The sequence below is a fragment of the Glandiceps talaboti genome, chromosome 11 (assembly GCF_964340395.1).
Source record: "Glandiceps talaboti chromosome 11, keGlaTala1.1, whole genome shotgun sequence".
In the NCBI taxonomy this organism is placed as follows: Eukaryota; Metazoa; Hemichordata; class Enteropneusta; family Spengelidae; genus Glandiceps; species Glandiceps talaboti.
In genome coordinates, this window is record NC_135559.1 from 11,785,609 (window position 1) to 11,808,758 (window position 23,150).

General features: G+C 35.4%; 1 protein-coding gene across 1 annotated transcript; it reads left to right on the forward strand.

Moving 5' to 3' along the window:
* The first annotated feature begins 1,506 nt into the window (after positions 1-1,506).
* LOC144442026 (N-acetylated-alpha-linked acidic dipeptidase 2-like) lies at positions 1,507-18,823 on the forward strand. The gene is made up of 12 exons (XM_078131298.1): positions 1,507-1,895; positions 7,677-8,034; positions 8,940-9,062; positions 10,021-10,159; positions 10,635-10,802; positions 11,376-11,486; positions 12,646-12,830; positions 13,397-13,528; positions 15,234-15,404; positions 16,354-16,561; positions 16,946-17,129; positions 18,015-18,823. The coding sequence occupies exons 1-12, from the start codon at positions 1,507-1,509 to the stop codon at positions 18,196-18,198; spliced, it is 2,352 nt and encodes a 783-aa protein (XP_077987424.1). The 3' UTR covers positions 18,199-18,823.
* Positions 18,824-23,150: the final 4,327 nt, after the last annotated feature.

Below are 23,150 nucleotides of genomic sequence, written 5' to 3' on the forward strand. Positions count from 1 at the left end.
TATATGTTCAGTAAACGAAATCGTTGAACGTCATGACGCAAAACATAACAAGAAAAAAAATCCCAAACTGTATAGGAAACTATATAACATTTAAAATGTGTAGTGTACGTGAAATTAGTATTAAACAACTTGGAGATGTCAAGGACCAGCATACAGCGTTTATCTGCACTAGTTTCACCATAGACCCTCCACCCACGGTGGTGGAGGGTCTATAATATCATCACAGATAAAGGAAGAAACTTTGTCTGTGGTATCGTATCACCATGGAAGTAGGGGTTCCATGGTATACTATCACATACTTACCGAAACGTGACACCATAATGATTAAAGAGCACGTTGGGTGTGCTACCATAGATCATTCGTGTGCTTAGGTGGTCAAAAACAGTCGGCATCACCTGTTGATTGAGGGCGTCAGCAGCTTGAGAGTTGTACTCCCTGTGTTATTGGTAGTACTAGTAGTGGAATTCGAGGTAGGTACATATTTTTACTCTTGGTGGCTTGTGTTTATGGGTTTCGTGTTATTAACTTCAAGAATATGTCGTGAATTTGTCGTGTCAATTACAACAGTGACTCGATCGTGTCTGTGAAATGTTTTGTGATAGGGAACAGCTCGTGTCACGTCTAAAGTACTCGTTGTTTGAACTTTGCGAATTGAAGTTATTCGTGTCCTCATCAAAACCTTAAAGGGGTGGTTCCAATGTTATTTTCATGGCAACTACAGTCGTCCTCTAATTTGGCGTGATTTTGGAACTCCATACGATCATTTTTAGCGAATGCTTGCATGTTAGTCAGGCGTGATTGCTCGTACTGGAGCAACGTGACTTCTCGTTCTATTTAGGAATTGAACGTTTGTAACATTTGCGTGGGTGCACAGTGATACTCTACCAAGAGGTGTGCCGATGTCATTCAAGAGTTATCAATAGACAATAGCCTTAAACCATCCACGCAATGTTACGAGGGCAAATTGCGTGTTTCTGATGAATGCCCCAGCGTGGGGAACAAAAGAGGGGTACACAAGGACAACGTATTATAGAATGCCGCAAAATTGCCTGCTTCCGGTCATCGTATTGAAATCGAATTTATTGTGTGTATTTTGTATTCGGAACCACTATATCAACTTCCACAGAAGTGAAAGGACCGAAACAAAATGTGTATAGCTGTGCTTTGCACTTTCACTTTTCTCCCTTCTTCATTTTGCCCTTTTTGTGTTCTCTTGAAATGTATATAGGTTTGAAGAACTCTTCCGGACAGGCCAATTCGGTATATAGTGTGGGGAAGTGCCAATCTGTTTCATCTTGATGGAAGAAGGACACACTAAACGTCTGACGATATTATTAAGGATTTGCTGAGAATATTGACCTGATAATTTTTTTTGTGTGTGTGTGTGTGTGTGCATATCCAGTGATTTGAGGAGATTAATGCATATTCATTATTCTCATCAGACAGCGGAAAAAAGATCAGATCTTCCATATTTCAAGATATTCAGGAACTAAAATTGACAAAAAAATGTCTTCTCATTCTTGGCGCATGCACCCGCAAGATCACGAACTTGAAGAACACGAACCTGAACAAGAAGTTTTCATACAAACACCAGGTCGTGACAAAGACAATAACACACTTGACATTGACGATGACTCGGAAACGGAGAAATTAATTGAAACCTATTTTAGTACAAAGCGAACATGTTGTCAAATACTTCTATTTGTTGTACTCTTCCTGCTTGGTGTATTTGCTGGATTTTTTGTACACGAGGCAGCGATAGAAGAAAATGGTAAAAGCTGTGCCACAGAGAGTAAACCGTCATCAAACCATCAAAAAGAATTGGAAAAACTGAGAGAAATGCATAGAAGTGTCATTGGCAATATGTCAGCCAGTGATATCCAAACTACCGCAGAGTAAGTATAAAATGAAAAAAAAGGACTGACATCCTGTATTGAGTTCGTAACCCAGTAATATTAATTTCAGCTCTCCTACCAATTTTATCAGTATGAAAAGTTAATCTTCACAACTGTTGGGTATCTCATTTGACAAGTTTTCATTATATTAAGTTACTATGAAACTTGTATGTATCGAAATTCAAATGTCAGTTTTCTTTGACCTTTGACCTGTTCAGTAACCAATTTCCTGCACAAGTCATACAATCAATTTTTTTTTCAAATTTTTTAGCATTTATCTGCTTTTTTTGGACGAGAATCACAGAAACAAGCCCAAATCATAAATTAAGAGCAAAATATTGGCTTAATTTAAACATTTTGATTGCAAAATTTAGGAGTAAGTGAGCTTAGAACTTGAAGATGATGCAGACTACAGTGGTCACTTTTGTTGTAGACAAGATATATTCCCAGGACAATTATGCATCTTTTTTTTTTTTTAGAAATTTGAAATTTAGATTCAGATTTGTTATTCCGTTACTGTAAATAGTGTAGTAATTCTGTCCCCCAGTTTACACTCTCACTCATTAGGTGAAAACAGGTTAAACTTTGTACACAGTTACTGAAACTATATATCTCTATAATTTGTGAGGCATGTCATCTTGAGGGTTTGCTGATTGCTATTAATAGTCTAACTTCTTAAACGTAAGATAAAGCAAGTCTTTTTTACAAGTTGATTTATCGTGTACAGGGCAGCCAGAACTAATCTGTGACATAACTAATCACTTGGTTTCACCCTGTGTCATTGAATAGGCGTACCATTACTTTTCAAATGGCAATTAGATACACGACCACCAGAACTAATCGGTGACATAGTTTCGCCTTCGATTTGACCTTTTTGTCAGTGAATAGAGGTACCAGTACTTTTCATGTGACAATTAAGTATCTTAATGGAAGGTGTGTAGTGGTATTTTATTGGTTTTCAAATGACCTCTGCATATATACAATGTACAATAGGTGATTGTGTACCCATAACTCACAATATTTAGTATCATCTACTTATCCATATCTTTGCTAATTTGTATGCTTGCCTTCCCATGTCTGTCTCTCTTGTTCTCTCATTTCTTTCTCGTTTCTATATCTCCTCTCTTTCCTTTTTTTAGATCTCCTTAATGCTTTTTTAGTTAATATACTCTCTCTCTCTCTCTCTCTCTCTCTCTCTCTCTCTCTCTCTCTCTCTCTCTCTCTCTCTCTCTCTCTCTCTCTCTCCCTCTCTCTCCCTCTCTCTCCCTCTCTCTCTCTCTCTCTCTCTCTCTCTCTCTCTCTCTCTCTCTCTCTCTCTCTCTCTCTCTCTCTCTCTCTCTCTCTCTCTCTCTCTCTCTCTCTCTCTCTCTCTCTCTCTCTCTCTCCCTCTCTCCCTCTCTCCCTCTCTCCCTCCCTCCCTCCCTCCCTCCCTCCCTCCCTCCCTCCCTCCCTCTCTCCCTCTCTCCCTCCCCCTCCCTCCCTCCATCCCTCCCCCCTCCCCCCTCCCTCCCTCCCTCCCTCCCTCCCTCCCTCATGTTGATGTCTTTCTAGCCCACACTTTACTCTCTCACTTGATTACTTCTCACAACAAAATATCGAAGTTAGAAAATTTGTACTCTGTTTTTTTTTACTCATTTTCAATCAGCTTGTGTAACAGTTGACGAACAACTATACAGGCAATTGTGATTTACTAATTACACTTGACAAAGAACTTTACTCCAAAACAATTCAGTAAATGTTATGTAACATATAAATAACATGCATGAACGAGTTTGGGTTTTGCCAACCCTTGGTCATGTAATGTAACAGGTTTGTTTTTGTCAGCTTGTCATATTAAGTGGCTAATTTTCAATCCCAGGTCATGTCAGTGTCTCTCAACTTCCAAAATGTATCACGGCAATATTTTTTGAAGACAGTCCCCAAAATGCAACTAAGTTAAAAAAAATGGATATTCATAATACAGTTACCGTAATTCAACATTAGGAAATAAAATATCAGTAACACTCAGTAACTCTCCAAAATGACAGTTTCATAGGTGCTCTGTGTGCTCTGAGAGCATGTTACATGGTCAAAGTCATCTTGAGCATAATGAGTTTCATGTTAATCTGGCCACTTAATGGTATGCAGAGTAGGCCTTTGGTGAACCCAAATGCTCTCAGTTGACCTGACCTTTCATACTCATTGCAATGATAGTACATTCAGTAATTTGAAATACGCCAGCTGTTCACCATGTTAACAACAAATAAAATTAGTGACGTGTATTTGTAATCCATACTTTTCTACACGTAAATGTTTGCAGGTTAACCCTGCCTCACCAAATACAGTATGAATAAAGTTACGAAGTTATAATCATAGGAAATTGTAGAATTTATGTTAGGATTGGCATAATAGAGTTGATAATAAGAAAATCAGGAATTTGATTGGAAATTTATTTTTTTACGTAAATATTTTTCAACCAAAATTAATTTCATAAATAATAAATGGATGGCTTCTACTTTAGGCCAAACAAAAAAAAATATGTGGTTCCGATTACGCTCAATTTTAGAATAGGTGGGGTGGATAGATTTTTTATTTTATTCTTATTTCATTTTTTTTCCATATGTGTGTGTCTAGTTCAGGTAGTTATGTTTTCCATTGTTTTCCACATGGTCTCTGTGTTATTGGTTTCTTCCCATCAGGTGTATACAGCAATTACAGATTGGAAGAACACTTTTATATTGTCGTTTAAGTTGATGTCAGTTTCCGCATCCACTATTTCTTGTGAGACTTTGCAGTTTTATTGTTTTTTTCTCAAATACATCAAAAAATGTGTAGAGTCGGTGTGAAGAATTACATGTAGGTAGGGTTGGGTAAACGGAACAAACTTTTTTGTAGGCTTTTATATGAAATTTTTTTTTGAGTAGGACTTGTTTAATCAGCAAAGTAATAATGTTACAAAGCTCTCAAGACTAAATTACAGTTGTTGGTAGCCTTCATACATATTTTTTGCTAATCCAACAACAGTATAGACTAAGTTAGTGGAACATGTCCAAGCACTGCAAACAATAGTGCACTTGCAAACCCGCCATGTTGAATGTTGTATCATGGGAAATGTGATAATAAATACTAATGAATTGGTATTGTAAACAATACTGTTACATTGTTTATAACCACAAATAATCAATTCATAGTTACCCTGACCATTGTGGGAGGTTAATTTTATTAGTAGCTCCAGATTAGGTATTACGATAACCACAGATAATCCCATAATTCTTTGCATCTGAGCATGCTCAGTCTGGATTGCAAGTTCCCTACTGCATTTTTACATTCTATTCTCAAACCTGTATATTCAGCATAAGTTGCAAATGTAAAGGCCCATTATACCATGCACAAGCCAAGTTGAACCAAAAATATGGAATTTACTATACTGGTCATTTTAGGTCACAACATGTGCCTATGTCACAGCAACGCAGTGTCTAGTACATCATTGTTTCTACTGTGTTGGAACAAAAGTTCAATTCCAACACAGGAATTTCCATTTTTCCACAGGAATTTTCAAAGAATATTGAACTGTTCCCATTGTCTGTGAAGTTTAGTTTGATTGATAGTCACAGGAAAGGATTATATTTACAGTTAATTTTAGTTCTAACAATACAGGAAGTGTTAAATGGGTTATGTGGTTTTCTCATGTTACTTAGTTACTCCATGACATTATAAAATAGAGGAAGTCATAATATACAGTCAGTGAGGGTAATGTGTCATTTCCACAAACCTGACATAGATCAACCACATGTCATCAAAATATTGTTCTTACATATGTACCAGTGATTAGTCACACCAGATGCATATGTGTACGTGTATAATGTAAATGAACTTCTATACTCATATATAGTTGTAATAATAAAATTCTTAAATGAAAAAATTGTTTCAGATAAAGAGAACCCCATGATGCAACAGAAGCCAGTGTGGGGATGGGGGTTGGGGTAAGGGGTGGGGGTGGGGATGGGGTATTTGTATTCATGTAAGTGATTTTGTGCTACTCTTTTACTTGCTAATTAATGCTTATGACTAGTATGCGAGGACAGCCGCAGAGAACACCACAAGCACTTGTGGCTTTTTGCATTCATGCTTGTGGTTTCTTGTTGTTTTTTCCACTTGCTAAATACTTGTGAAAGTACATCCACTTAGAACACCACAAGTACTTGTGGTTTGTTCCTGCTCTTTCACTTGCTGAAATTGAATACAATTACAAGTACATCCGCAGAGAACACTACATGCACTTGTTGCTTTTTGCATTAAAGCTTGTGGTTTTTCATTGCTCTTTCAAAGTTTCACATGCTAAAAGTGGCCATATGAAAAAATGTGTAAAAAATATGTTATTATAAGTACAATAACAAACATTTTACCCATTTATTGTGCTTTTGCAATGTATTGAGTTACAAACACAGACTAAGTCAATGTTGTTTCACATTGATTTTTAAAGTGGGAAGCCATGAAAAAGTTCTTTTATAAATTAAAAAATCCAAAACAAATACCTAATCCTCATCCACATGGCCACTTTAATTGCAAGTACAGCAGAGAACACCACACAAACACCTGTGGGCTTTTTCGTACTCTTTCATTAGTTAAATACAAGCACAACCGCAAGTAAAACCACAAGCACTTGTGCAGATAAATTGAGTATGTCACGCTTTGCACTAACCAGTCTGGGTGCTATCAGAAATATTTTATTTGTCTAAGGTTGACACCTCTGACCTTAACTTATTGTGTACACCAAGTAAAAACCACAGATATGTTTGTAGAAGGAGATATAGTAAACACACTGTATATTAACTCAAGTCAGGACATGTATACTTAGTTTGGATGCCAATGTGGTTTCTACACCAGGTCTGGTCAAATTCCCTCAATCAGCACAAAAAATGTCCAATCAGTGAACCTCAACTATTATAGTTACCTAAACAACTTGTATAAGTAGCATTCTGAGCTGATAAATATACCATATTTGGACATTACATAACTGCCCCAATAAACACTAACTTTATGAGGGACTGTGTTATTGGTTAGAATTTTGTGATTGATTAACAAAGACATGATGTTAATGACTGTGTGGGTGGCTGTGGATGAATTTTAAATTGCATCTCATGCATCTCAGGACTTCTAGAGTAATGACTTTAACTATACTGTGAGTGGAGGTGTAAATGTAATGATACTGTATAGGAACTAGACTATCGCTGATATTGCCCAGACTTTGGAATCTTAAAATCTAAAATTGAAATGAGTTGTTTCATAAACCAAATATTGTCTAATAATAATATCAAGGTTAGGCTCTATGTACCTATTCTTTCCCTGAATTTGATGAAAACTTTAGGATTTCCATCTGATACTAGCATTATTGAAGAAAAATATCATATCAAAACTTAAACAAAACATCTGAAATATTGGAAGCCATGAAATTTACAAAATTCTGCGTCTGGTGTTGTCTACGATTAAAAGTGACCTTATGGATAAGGATTGGGTATTTATTTGGGGGTTTTAATTCATTAAACAATTTTATCATGGCTTCTTACTTGAACATGGTAACAATCGTGTATTAAGAATTATTTTTCATGGACCAAAGATTGTTCCATAATTACTTCATCTGTATCTTCGGTATTATATTGAGTAAATAAAAAAAGCTAGATTCTTCAACAAGTTTCGCACCTCAGTGGGATTTTTCACAAACTTTTATTAATTTTAACTACTTCTACATTGTAGTGTTTATCGTGATAGCATTTATTGAAATAATATTTCTTTTATTTACAGTTTTCTTGCAAAGCAATACAGCCAAATGTCTATGGTTGAAGACAGCGCCATCGCAGACTACATTACCAAGAAGTTTAAAAGTTTTGAAAGCTTTGATAATGTGGATAACGAATCTTATGAAATCACACTGTCCTACCCGGTCATAGGACACCCTAGCTCACTGCAGATAATAAATGCTCAGGATGTTGTAGTGTACTCCAAGTCATTTGAATACGAGGGTGAAAGGTCATATAGTGTAGCCAACGGTACAAGTGAGGATGTGGTTACCATTAGCAACAATGGTAAAGATGAGGCTGAAGATACACAGAATGTGAAGTTACCAATGTTTTATGCATATTCCAAGGGTGCTTCTGCACAGGTGAGAAATTTGATAGTTTTACCCTAAATGTCATTTTCAGTGATGGACACATTTTAAGAGCAAAGGCCTTCCTCCAGAAACATATTTAAATGTAATTATTGAGTCACGAGCACACCAGTGTGACCTCTGTGACACGTCATCGACCCACATTTCATTGTATTAATCCCTTCAAAATTTGATGTTCCCCTATCACTTACTCTGTGGTGACTCACGGCAGGAAAAGCCAGTTTGACCCTACAACAGAAAATTTGTGTTTAAGTCCATGACACACTTTAGATGACATTCCATTTGAGTTATGACCCTCACTACTATGCTATATGTGGTAAACTTTTAATAAAAAGCAAGAATTGAAATTTTCCACTGGAGGGGATCTTGCCCCGGGGGCGGAACCAATGGCCAGCTCAGGTAGGGGTGTGTGGCCAGTGCTGGAAACACCAGGCCCCACTTTACACCAACTTTGACCAAAAATCAATACCCTATTTTAGACCATTACAGGTTTTTAAAAGCTGAAAGTTTAGACAAAATACATTTTCCTTAGGAGGCAACATATGGCAGTTATGATTTGGTAATGGACAATGGACCACATTTTAGACCAAGTAAATCGAAAATAATGCAAAGTGGACCCCATTTTAGACTCTTTAGCTTGAAAAAACATTCCATTTTAGACCAAAGGGCTAGAAAACGCATCCCAAAGGGCGGCACATATACATAATTATACTCAAATAAGGGGATTGGCCCCCCACCCCCCACCCCACCCCTGGGGTAACTCTGCTAGATTTTACCAACTTTCTTTTAATCAAAATACTGCTAGCCGAGATATCATATTTGAACAAATGATATTGTTATTTTTCAAATGTACAGTGTTTCAATTTTTGATTTTTTTTAATTTTGTGTTTTTGTTTCAGGGTGAAGTTGTTTACCTTCATTATGGCAGAAAGGAAGATTTTGAAAGAGTTGATCAAATGGCAATAAATATGACTGGTAAAATTGTATTAATGAGATATGGCAGAAACAGGCTGAATGAAAAGGTATGTGATAATGGAAAGATTACCACCCATCAACCCCCTATTTTGTGTGTTTTAGACTAGTCTTCCCTATAGAAACAATTAGGTTATACCAATATTCAAGGAAATATAGGTGTAATAGTAATACCTTTTTAAACAAAAATTAGTTTGTTAATTAGGTACAATAACTTACTCGTAATATCGTACACCTTGAACAGTACCTGTGGTTGAACATATTTTTTGTAGCTGTATACATAATAAATAAAATAAAATAAAATTGATTTTGGGTCCACACTCAAAAATGAGCGCCCTCAACAGTGATCCAATTTCAACCTGTTTCTTACTGTCTATGGATAATATTGACCACTGATTGACATGTACAATGTCTAATGTAGAAAGGACGCTGCCCAGAGGGGGCTTACACTTTGGGTTCCATGTATGCATTTAGAGGCTTATACGTTGGGGTTCTGTCTATGCGTTTAGTGGCTTATACATAGGGTTCCGTCTATGCATTTAGCGTCTTCTATAAGTTGGGGTTCTGTCTATGCGTTTAGTGGCTTATACGTTGGGTTTCGTGTATGCATTTAGTGGCTTATACGTAGGGTTCCGTCTATGCATTTAGCATCTTATACATTGGGTTCTGTCTGTGTGTTTAGCGACTTATACGTTGGGTTCCGGCTATGTGTTTAGCGGCTTATACGTTAGGTTCCATCTATGCGTTTAGCGACTTGTCCATTGGGTTCCGTCTATGCATTTAGCGGCATATACGTTGGGTTCTGTCTATGCATTTAGCCGCTTATACTTTAGGTTCTGTCTGTGCGTTCACCCTCATGTACACATATACATATTTGTAGTTTGCAAAGATCCATGGTAAATCTTACAATTCCTGCTTCAGCTGGATATGGCAGTGACTTGACTTTTTTCTCTTCATTACTCATTTGTATTCACTATGCAAAGTATCTGAAATGTTTGTTACATTTAGGTGATGTTAGCTGAACAGTTTGGAGCTGTGGGGGCGCTGTTTTATTTAGACCCTCAAGACAAAAGAGCATCAAGTGAGGATTGGTATGCTACACCACAGGGGATTGCAGACCCATATACATATGGCTTTCCAGCTAAAGGTACAGATTTCTAAAATTGTGTTTTTGTGTAATTTGACCTTGTACACAGTGCCAGTCTTTGTGGCATATAGCATATACAACGGCTCATGTTTGTTCATCAATAAATTGCCAAAAATAACTACCGGGTAATGTAAAAACTTATTGTGCGTTCATGTACAATATCAAACATTTCACACGCTACTTAGCCTTTTGTAATTTATTGATGTGCAAACACGGGTTTGGACAACCAATTAAACTCTTAAAAGTTAACTTCTTTCATTGTTTATACGGAACCAGTTGTGCTACGATGCCATTGGCATTATTCAAGTTTGAAAACAGGGTGTTTAAATTTAAAACCAAAATGGATACCATATGGCCACATTTTACGTCCGTTACTTCTCATAAAAAAACACTACAGAATTATTCTAACCAACAGGTCACTTGTCTGTATTTGCATTCAGATAATTAATTCATGTAATTTGATTTGTTCTTTCAGATGGATATCTCTCTCAACCAATAGAAAGTGCCCTTACATCTATTCCAGTGCAGCCAATCAGTACTCAGGATGCATTTCAAATTATGGCTAATTTAGCTGGCAAGAAAGTACCAGACTCCTGGCAGGGAGGAATGAATGTGACCTACTATATTGGGAGAAAAAGTCAAAGTAAGAATTTGACCCACTATGTTGGTAGGAAAAGTCAAATTAAGAATTTGACTCTCTATGTTGGTAGTAAAAGTCAAAGTAAGAATTTGACCCACTATGTTGGTAGGAAAAGTCAAATTAAGAATTTGACTCTCTATGTTGGTAGTAAAAGTCAAAGTAAGAATTTGACCCACTATGTTGGTAGGAAAAGTCAAGTAAGAATTTGACTCTCTATGTTGGTAGAAAAAGTGAAATTTTTCTGTAATATATATCCCACATTTGCATACCAACATTTGAGCGAGAACAAGAAAATAATCTTTTTATGCCAAAAATTGTCTGTTTTATGAATATTCCAGAATAAGTTTACCAAATAAAAGAAATTAAAAAAAAAATCACATTTAAAAATCAATGATAGTAGTTTAGTTTACCTACAAGGAAAGAAATAACATACAAAACAAATTCTAAACTACAAAATTTATACAACTTATCTATATACATTTAAATAACGTGATAAACTACAAAAAAACAAAAGTTTTATTCCAAAATGAAAAAAATTATCTTTTGCTAATGTTTTTATTGCCATTTTTGTTACAGGCACCGCACCATGGAAACTTCATATGGAAGTGAAAAATGAGAAAGTACAAAAGACATTATATAATGTGATAGGAACAATTGCTGGTTATGCAGATGGTAGTAGAGGTAACGGTCGAACTAGGTTTTTTTTCCAGTTCTTATGACCCAACTTACCCCATGGAATCTGATCAAAAAATAACACCATTACACCTTGTGTGGATCAGAAGAAATAGAAAAAATCACAACATGACTAATTGTGAGATGGCAACAACGCAAGCACATTATCTGAATGATAATAATTGTTTATCACAATTTGGAAAATTTTAACATGGTTTATATAGTATCCTTGTGACTGCAATTATCATCATGGCATCTAGACTATTAAAGGTACACTTGCTGTAACTGGAGAATGAGGTTTTTGGTCTGACAATTTACAATATATTCACTGAAAATTGTTAAAATATCAATAATTAGATATTGTACATGTTGATTAGGGGTCGGTTGTATCCGTAAGTAGTACAGCAACAGGTTGAAATTGTGATAACATGGGGTTGTTGATTTTTGAGTGCGGACCCAAAAATCAAGTCTGATTGGAGTTATTGTACCAAATTATGTGTACAGCTACTCAAATTCATTTACCCACAGGTGATTCAATACTCTTCCTGTTGTATGATATTAGTATTAGGCCTAAAAAAATAATTGTTTGGTTCCGGTTACCCGACCCCACCTAGTTTTTCACTGCCGACCCTAAACTTTTTTATTACTTTTTCGAGAAAAAATAATAAAATCACAAAAATTGGGAAGTCTCACGAGAAATGGTGAATGCGTAAACTGATATCAACTTGAAAATACATAGAAAACTGTTCTTCTAATCTGTAATGGCTGTACATCTGATAGGAAGAAATAAACAACACAGAGACCATTTAGAAAACAATGGAAAACCTGAACTAGACACTCACACATGAAAAAAATTATATACTAAAATTAAAAAAAATCTACCTACCCCACCTATTCTAAAATTGCGCATAATCGGAACCACACAATTTTTTTATTAGACCTTATAATTAAGTCATTATATCTAAAAAAAAAAAACGTTTCAGTTACAGTTAGTGCAGCCTTAATGGTATGGTTATGGATTGAAAGCATCATCAACATGCACATATGTATGTCTACTTCTTCCCCATTTTTAAGCCAATCAACTGACCCTGTCATCATCAACTATGACAATCAATGTGTTGCGTTACTAGATGGATGCATGAAATGTATTGTTTTGATTTTGTGTTGTTTGCAGATCGTTTTGTTATGATTGGCAGTCATCGTGGAGTGATGGACAATTACAATGGAACTGCAATAATGTTGGAAATAGCTCGTAATTTGAACAGAATTCGTAAAGGAAATTGGAAACCAAAGAGAACCATCAAGATGTGTTCTTGGGGAGTTGTGCATGGAGTATTGGGATCGGTAGAGTGGGCTGAGGTGGGTACACTTTAGGAATTTGTACTTGTAGAGTGGGCTGAGGTGGGTACACTTTAGAAATTTGTACTTGTAGAGCGGACTGAGGTGGGTACACTTTAGGAATTTGTACTTGTAGAGTGGGCTGAGGTGGGTACACTTTAGGAATTTGTACTTGTAGAGTGGGCTGAGGTGGGTACACTTTAGGAATTAGTACTTGTAGAGTGGGTTGAGGTAGGTACACTTTAGGAATTTGTACTTGTAGACCGGGCTGAGGTGGGTACACTTTAGGAATTTGTACTTGTACAGTGGACTGAGGTGGGTACATTTTGGAAATTTTACAGGTGAGTATACAGAAAAAGTGTATTTGATTAGTTCACTACATTTAGTTTTAAGCAAAATACTACATCATGATATATATCATTGATATCTTTTTAAGAAAAAAACTTTGCCTCGGTGTGACCATAGAGGGGGCTATTCTTAAAGTTGTAAACTTGTGATGTGAATTATACATAATTTAATGACATGTCTTAAAATACAGGTGTACAAAAGAAAATCATCAAATTTACTGACCATGTCTTGAATTACAGGCACACAAAAGAAAGCTGTCAAGGAAAGCAGTGGTGTATATTGACGTTGATATGCCTGTACAAGGTGACTACGTCCTACAAGTGGAAGCCACAGAATCATTGTCTAGAATTATACCTACTGTGGCTAACATGGTAAGTGTTCCCCGTTCCTTCTCTGATATTCCCAACCGTTCATCAGGATAAGCAGTTAAACCTCTTATTCAGCCTTCCCACCTCTTCAAGCCCTTACCCACCTCTTGAGTCCCCACCTCTTCCAACCATCTATCTTTACCCCAAGATCAAACCTCCATCATTGATAAATTTATATTGTTATCCCGTCCTTCTCAACCATCCAATCCAAACACTTTCAAAATCTTTCCAGTCCCTCCTTCTTTCATATTGTTTCCTCTCCTCTCTTCTCCTCTCCTCTCCTTTCCTTTCCTTTCCTTTTTTTCCCCATAACCTCATTCATTCCCTAACATAATAAATAACCACATCTCATATTCCTGCCCATCTCCACTCATTTCCTAAGTCTGTGAATTGTCTGTAAATCAACCCCTCTCCATCTACCCCTCCCATCTATCCCTCCCATCTACCCCTCCCATCTACCCCTCCCATCTACCCCGGGCCAGCCCTCAATAGTTTTCCCATCCATTCAAACTCTACCTTCTAACAATCCAACCTTTCTTATCACTAAAACATTCCTCCTGCCCTTTAAAATCCCCCACCCCTCTAGTCCCTCAGAACTCCCTTACTTAATCTTCTTTCCATCACGAGTCAAACCCTTCATTCACTTTAAGGTTTCTCCAACTTCTACAAAACATTTGAAAACCCTTCCTTCCACCACCTCGTGCACCCCTCCACTCACCTTTACAATCTTCACTTTTTTCAACCCATCTAACCCTTCTCATCTAAAAACGCCATACATTACCAATTCCTTCCTTAATTCTCCCCCTCCTCAACCCTAACTATCAAACTCCTTTCTTACCTAGGCCCAACCCTTTCTATCCTTTTTCAAATCTTTCTCTCACCGTAAATTATATACCTAGCCTTCTTAGATATGTCGGTAAGGTAACTAGTTGCGTTCCAAAGGAATGGGGAATTTGATAACTTGTATAAACAGAATCCACATAAGGCTACATTATATCACTATTGTGCTCTCAACCCATTACCTTTTTTCGAAAAAAAGTCCAGGGCACCTATAGTCCCTCATTCCCCATAAATAATGGTATCACCCTATTGTTCTGATGAGTGGTATTCTCATTGTTAAAAGCTGGTTATGTACTCTCAAGAGATTTCATTTCATTTGACCTACTTCATTAACATGCATATACCTGCGACCTCATTCTAACGAACCTGTCAATTAAGTTAACAAACTTCGTTATTTTGATTACTTAGGTAGTCATTAACTATTAGTGAGATGTGCAGTATTTTTCTAGGTTGTCAATTTTCATATCAAATTCCATTTCCTTTAAAAGTAATATTCTATAAAATGTACACTTTGTTGCTATCGGCAACCAAATCCATCAACAAAATAACTGAATAAATGAATAAATAAAATTACAGTGATGTGATTTTTAGAGCAATATATTTTTTGAATCAGTTATGCATATTTAAGTAGTGCCCTGATATTTGTAATGGGGGATTGTGTCTGTCTTTGTGTTAAAAACATCATGTCCCATGAGTGGAACGCCGAGGCAACTTCATTTCTCCTGTAAAACTATGGAAAAGAGCCTTGAATCCAAAACACAACTCTGTGCAACATACATGTATTCATACTTTATTCTACGGTATTTAAGCTACTAAAACAGTCAAACTTTTGACACTACTATTTTCCGTTGTTACACATTCCGTACAGATAAGTGATCCGGGAGCACGTAATTCATCCGTATTTAAAAGTTGGATGGACAAGAGTGGGAAGAAGAAACCAATAGAATTATTAGGACACGCAAGTGATTATCTTGTCTTTCCTCATCAACTGGGAATTGCTACTATTAACATGCAGTATGTCCCAAGCAACCACACTCAGGTATGTGTTGTTTAATTCTAGTACAGTGCTGGCAACAAGAGCATAGCATTTCTTCTGTAGATGTAAAATTTTGAGATTTACATAAACAAACTAACCAACCCAGTTTCAATGATTATTGTTTATTTTTGTTTGTATTTTACTACCAAACTAGAGTGACCATAGAGTTTCAATTAGGTGGTACAATTTTTTTACATACTCCTTTCTGTTAATGGCTTTTACTACCAAACTAGAGTGACTATAGAGTTTCAATTAGGTGGTACAATTTTTTTACATACTCCTTTCTGTTAATGGCTTTTACTACCAAACTAGAGTGACTATAGAGTTTCAATTAGCTTCTACTACCAAACCAGAATGACTAGAGTTTCAATTAGGTGGTACAATTTTTTTTACATACTCCTTTCTGTTAAAGGCTTTTACTACCAAACTAGAGTGACTATAGAGTTTCAATTAGGTGGTACATTATTTTTACATACTCCTTTCTGCTAATGGCTTGTACTACCAAACTAGAGTGACTATAGAGTTTCAATTAGGTGGTACAATTTGTTTACATCTTGTACGATAAGATTTTTTGGTATGAATTACATGAACTATAGGCATTGATAGCAAGTAATTTTTATCTCACTGTGAACACAAAGCATCATCACTGTTCTAAGAAACAAAGGAATCTTCAAATGAAAAACTACATGTGTTGACAGTGAGATAAAAATTAATATTTCATGTACATGCATGCTATCAGTGCCTGTGGTTTGTTTTGTGTAATTTGTAACAGTAAACCTTATCTGAAATGTAAACAACATTCCCGCTTGGTAGTCTCATTCTAGGTGAAGTATTAACTGTTACATGATGAGTAAAACTAATTCACACTCCCCCCCCCCCCCCCCCCCCCACTCCAACCCTTTAATCTTTTGTGTCTGCCATTTTAAATGTATCCCATTATTTCCTAATACAGGTCGATGAATACTACACTCCACCAAAGTTCATTGACACCGACTTTGTCTATCACAAATTGATGTGTCAATTATATGGACAAGCCATTTTATCATTATCAGATGCCACAATGTTACAGTTTGACTTTGAATACACCCATGTACTCATCAATGATTACCTGGCTAAACTGAATGATAAATGTGCTTCACATATCAAAAATACAACACAGGGTAAGTCTGGAATTCAACAACACTGTATAAAAATTTTGTTTTAGATTTTAAAGGGGTGCATGCATTATTCCAAGAAATAAACATATTTTCGTTAACAGTGGTCATGGATTCTGGAGAGTCAATTCTGCAGCTTACCCATGCCAATTTCTGACCACCACAGTGCATTTGGCTTATGTGCATCATCGCAGCATGAGACCTGAGTTTACCAGGGTTTTTTAAAAAGTCTTTCGTAAATCGGGTAAATTCAAAGACAAATTCTGTTTGATCAGCCGAAGTTACTGGATATGTTTACGTAGCATGTGACACAGAGTTATGCATTTGTGAATTAAGCCAGTGCTGCGTTTAGTGATTTGGTTTGCTGAATTTTTGTATATTTCCCTATAGGTGCAGTAAGAACTGCCCTTGGCCACTTTAAGACTGCGGTGAAAAAGTTACATACACATCTAACCCCAAATGGTGATATCTATGATGACGCTGTTAAACTGAGAATTGTTAATGATTTACTGACTCAGCTAGAAAGAAACTTTGTGGTTGATGGTGGAAGGGATTATGGAGATCAAATGTACAGGTAAACAAGTTTATTTCTAGCTTTCTGAAACAACTTAACCACGGTTTCAGTAATACAATAGGTACAGTAATGTATTATGTGTGGGCATATGCTTGTGTATGTTGGGAGTGTGTGTGTGTGTGTGTGTGTGTGTGTGTGTGTGTGTGTGTGTGTGTGTGTGTGTGTGTATATGTGTGTGTGTGCTTGTGTACATGTGTTTGTGTTTGTGTGTGCATGCATGCAAGCATGTATGTATATATGTATGTATGTCTGTCTATCTGTCTGTCTGTCTGTCTGTGTCTGTCTATCCATCTATCCCTCTATCTGTATATCTATCTGTATATCTATCTATCTATCTAGCTAGCTAGCTATCTAACTATCCCATCCAATGTTTTATTACACCAATCATTGACAGACAAACTAGTAACAAGTAAGATATGTACAGAAAAATGAGCTTTTGATAGATATTTGACCTTAATCACTGTACAGTAAGGCAAAACAAATTGTTTCCAGTCAAGACATTTTGTCTAAAGTGGTGCAACGACGCAATTTTTTTAAAATTCTCAACAACAAACTTGTCACTCAGTCTACTATTTAAGGCAGTTACTGTTCTTTTTATTTAGTACTTTAGAGCAAGTGTGTATGTGGTGCAGATTGTGGTCATTTGCTTGTTCATGGTTGGTTCTGCAAGTAGCAATTAATGTAGGGAGGGTTATTTTTGTGTTTTCCCCCAATTTTACAGATTGCATGGGCTTGACAAACACACACAAAAAAGACTGACGCAGGTGTATATATTTAAGTGATGCATGCGCTGGACAGAAACATTTCTTCTTTTTTGGCCTAACTCACGAATTTGCTTGTGTGATGTAAGAAATTAATAATTTATTTACTCACTTTTATTTACAGGCATATTCTGTACAGTAAAAGAGCTTACAACACATTCCCAGCCCTAGCTGAAGTACAGGATCCCAGTGCAGATGAGTGGAACTGTGACACCATAGAAGACTTGTTGTCTATTATACAGTATTCTCTAGACAGTGCTGTAGACCTCTTGACTCCAGATGACAATGTTTGGTGGTGGGGAAACTAGTAGTAACTTGCCTAAGTGATACATTCCAAAATAAAGAGATAGATTAGTAGGTAAAATCTGCTGGATTTTCACAAGGTTCCCTACCAGTAATTTTGTTAAGGAAAGTTACAAGATCCCCAAGTCCCCCAGTCATTCTACCAGGGTTCTCTACCGTTGTTTTGTTAAAGGCAGTAAGTAGGTAAAATGTATCTACATCCAAATAGTCACTTTAGCAGGGTTTCCTACCAGTGTTTTTTCTCAAGGGTATGCTAAATCTACCTGTGTTCCCCAGTCATTCTTCCAGGGTTCCTGACAAATTTCCTTTTTATTAATCTAATTTCCAAATATGGTGATTGCAATGTGATAGAAATTGTAAATCACACACAAGGGATAAAAATGAATCAGTGAAAGTGATAATTTTGATTAGATAAACCGGTTGCAATTTTGAAGGCTAATGGCAAAATGACAGAATATTGGTTGTAATATATTCTATGCTAATTTGATTATTTTAATTGGTTTGAAAATATTTGTCAGATTTTGAAATTGACATAGAACAAAAGACAGAATTATTTTATATATTATACAACGTAGCTATGTTTGTATTGAACATGGGCTGAAATCTATTGTTTTTTATGAAATGAACAACAATTAAAGTGGTCACATGTATGAGGTTTGGATATTTATTTTGAATTTTAAATGTATCAAACAGTTTTAGCATGGCTTCCTACTTGAAAAATCAATGTGAAACAACAAATGACCAAGTCTGTGTTTGTAACTCAATAAATTGCAAAAAAGTACACAATGTGTAAAAAGGTTTTTTATTGTACGTACAATAACAAACATTTTACACATTTAAATATCTTCAGCAATTTACGAAGTTACAAATACAGACTTATAGTCAGTGTTGTTTCACATTGATTTTTCAAGTAGGAAGCCATGATAAAATTGTTTTATAAATAAAAAATAAATACCCAATCCTCATCCATATGACCATTTTAATTGATGTATATATTCCACCGTATATCTCATGAAAATGCGTGTGCCTTAATTGATGAAAGGTAGATTATTTGCCAAATAATTTACATTAATTCATACTTTCTGGTATTTTCTACCAATTATTAGAGTACAAAAAAGTGTTTTAAATAATTATTCAAAATAAATAAATATAGATAAGAATTTGATAATATGCATCTCAAGATGCTTCTAAATGTTTATCAACTGAAGCTTAGTGTTGAAAAGTACATAAAATGCTGACTTTAGTTCTTCCATTATAACCTTCCGTGTTTGAGAAATTTAGATATGCAATGTATGTCGTTTATTAGCCCCCAGCAGGCACCATCCAGACGGGGCTTATACATTGGGGTTCCATCCATGCGTACATGTGTGACAAAGTTTTTCTTTCTACATTAACTCGTGAAGTTGAATGCAGAAAGTAAACTTTCTTTTTATACCTTGACCTTTGACTTTGAGCTTCATATTCAAGGTCAAATGCAAATTGCTTAATAAATTATGAAGTTTTGTGTCTATAGACACCATTCAAATTTGCACAATAACTTTACCATACATCACACCAGTTGAGGGTTCTATGTCTTCAATGAAGGCTTGTTACAGCATGTAAAATGTAGCTTGTGAATTATAAAGGTACTTGTCTATATATATAGAAATACTGGTATACAGATTTTAAAATCATTGTTTGCACAATTGAACTGAGGCTCAGTGTACTATAGACATCAAGTTTTGTCTGTGTATGTATGTATGTATGTGTGTGTGTGTGATTGTGTGTGTATGTATGTATGTATGTATGTATGTATGTATATATGTATGTGTGTGTGATTGTGTGTGTGTGTGTGTGTGTGTGTGTGTGTGTGTGTATGTCAACAACTTAAAGTGAGAAACTGCTGGATCGATTATTTCAAATTGGTAGGGACGTTGCTTAAGGTGTATAGATGAATAATTGTTCAAATGAGTGGATTTTCTATCAAAATAGGTCGTCTTTTACAATGGAAGTGCATGAGATATGGTTATATAATGTTACATAATCACTTGGCCAAAGTCCATAGGATGTTCCATTATCCTGTAGGGGGTGTTTTCATGTTTAAGATGTGTTTGTATCTGTCAAAAAACTTGTAGAATCTAATCTCACTGCTGTCACAATTTAGTCAGGTAGTTTTTCTTACCTATCTTGCCAGTAGTATTGTCTGGGTTCTCCCTTGACTGACCGGCACTCAAATGTGCAGCCTAACAGACACCATCCTAGGAATTTTGTTTACTTAAGCATCCATACTTGTTAGTGACACCTAGTTATGGACACTTTGATAAATACTTACAGTAGAATGGAATACTTGACTCCATTTTATACAGAAGTCAGTTTAAGTCACAATAAAGTTCTGCTCACTTTGTCACATTATTAGAGTACAAATTAAGAAGGCATTATTTTGGGCTGAAATTTACTTTGTGAAATAGCTGATTTTCTTGGTGTTTTTTTTTTAAATCTTGCAAGAGAGAATTGTTTTTGTTTGTGTTAAACTTTCTGACCTTTGACCTTATGTATTGTGTATATATTGCAACATTACATTCTTGTGTTCAATTATGATTGGTTGAAAGGTAAGGTCAGGGGTCAGGTATGATTGACATGCAAGTTTTTAATGAAGTAAAGTTTTCTACATCTTATACATGTTGGGAATACTTAATTGGTATTTCAGCCATTTTGCATGTTTATTCACTTTGTGTTTCTGAAACTTTACAGTTTACGGTGGTGGTGATATTCGATTGGTGGCCAAAGACGATTTGTGAATATTTCTATGAAGGGAAATGAAATTTCTGCCAATACTTTAATCATTTCATATTTTTTTGGGGGTTGTCACATTTGCATAATATTTTGTCAATTTATCAATTTTAGAGACTTATCAATTGACATCTGGAAAACTACATTTCTTTTTGTTCAAAAGTGTAGAATATTTCCAATTTTATGATGAAACATACTCCATAGTCTTGCTGTGATTTAGGACTGCTCATGACCTTATATGGAAGAAATATTGCCTTATATGGAAAACACAGGCCTAGCTGTACAAGATAATACAATCCTTGCTAAGTAAAAAGTAAAAGTTGTGAATTCATGAGAAATAAAAACTACACAGTACATGCTATGAGGGCTAGAAATACTTCAATCGATAAAGCTTTATCATATCATTTGAATAACAAAATAAATGTATATGAATAATTAGCATATATGAATATTAATTATTCCTTCTATTTTGCACTGGATGGTACAATTTATAAAAATGGCTTTGTTGCAGCAAGGCCTCAGTGTTTTTCCATATAAGGCAATATTTCTTCCTTATAAGGTCATGAGATGTCTTCCATATAAGGAAACTCTAGCAATACAGGATTTGAGCACTCTGTCCTTTCTGTAACATTTGTAGAAAGATGTGTTGAATGATTGGTCACAAACTCTTAAGCATTATATATATATATATATAGTGTTATTAGCCAATGAGCATCTGACTTTCATTCGTAAATTGTAATATGCAAAATAGTTATATATTGATGAATAGTAAATCAAGAGAGATATTGTTTTATATAAAGTTTAATATTAGAAAATTAGGATCAAATGACTTTGAACTAAATTGTGTATTTTTATAGATGTATATAACATTTTTTTTTGCCATTTCTGTATTTTTTTAAAAATTTTGTGATGTATAGACTCTAGATATATGGATGGTTGGCTTTTTCCTTGTTTAGTTGATTGATTTCCAAATCAGTTTATGTTATTAAGGTGAAGTGAAGCGATTACAAGGATAACCACTGATTGGAAAACATACACTTAAACACTCATTGAAGTGGCCATATGGATGAGGATTGGGTGGTATTTATTTTGGATTTTTTAATTTATCAAATAATTTTATAATGGCTTCCTTCTTGAAAAATCAATGTGAAACAACATTGACAAAATCTGTGTTTGTAACTCAATAAATTGGAAAAAGCTAAAAAAAAAAAAATGTGTGGAATAAGTTTGTTATTTTGCATACAATAACAAATATTTTACACATTTCTCAATTTTTTGTAATTCATTAAGTTACGAACACAGACTTGGTCAATGTTGTTTCACATTGATTTTTCAAGTAGTAAGCCATGATAAAATTGTTTTATAAATTAGAAATCCAAAATAAATACCCAATTCTCATCCATATGACCACTTAAACAAATACAGCCAACAGATGTGCGTGTTTCCTTTGTCTTCTAACCAATCAGAATGGACCTTATAAAGAGCTTCATATTATCTGATATTATTTGTGATTATGACAAGTTAGTTTTCATCTTGTAGTAAGAGAGTTGACGTACCAAAATTTTATTATTTTGTTGCGAATTTACACACTAGTGTCATTAAACTTTATTTTCCTGGGAATAAAAATCTAACTATTATTGTATTGGTGTTATTAATTCACGTAAGCTCCCCCCCCCCCCCCAAAACAAAAGGGAGTATGTTAATTAATGCAAACTATAGAGGGCGACATTCAATTAATCCCAGTGAGTTTTAGAGTTGTGCAGGGCCCATTCTGAATGAACCGCCGTATATAGGAGGGTATCATTTTCTGTCTATCTATCTCAGCTGTGTGTTTGTTTGTTTGTTTATGTGTGTGTGTGTGTGTGTGTGTCTGTCTGTCTGTCTGTCTGTCTGTATGTCTCTGTGTGTCTGCACAAGTTGGTGATACTTTAAATCCATGATCATACTTTTACAGTCTGGGTGCCTTTAAAATAACATTTAAACTTAGGATCATGACTACACGAGCTATATGCCAAATTTCAGCAATGATATGTGGTATTCCTTTCACTTGTAGTTTTGTAGTCTTGCCATCATCCAAAAACGCCATGTTTTTATTTTCTGATCAGACCAAGAGGGCGTTATTTTATTTTTTTTAGATTAGGGACGTCAGGTCATGTGACACATAGCAATCAATAGGGCTGCCTGAACA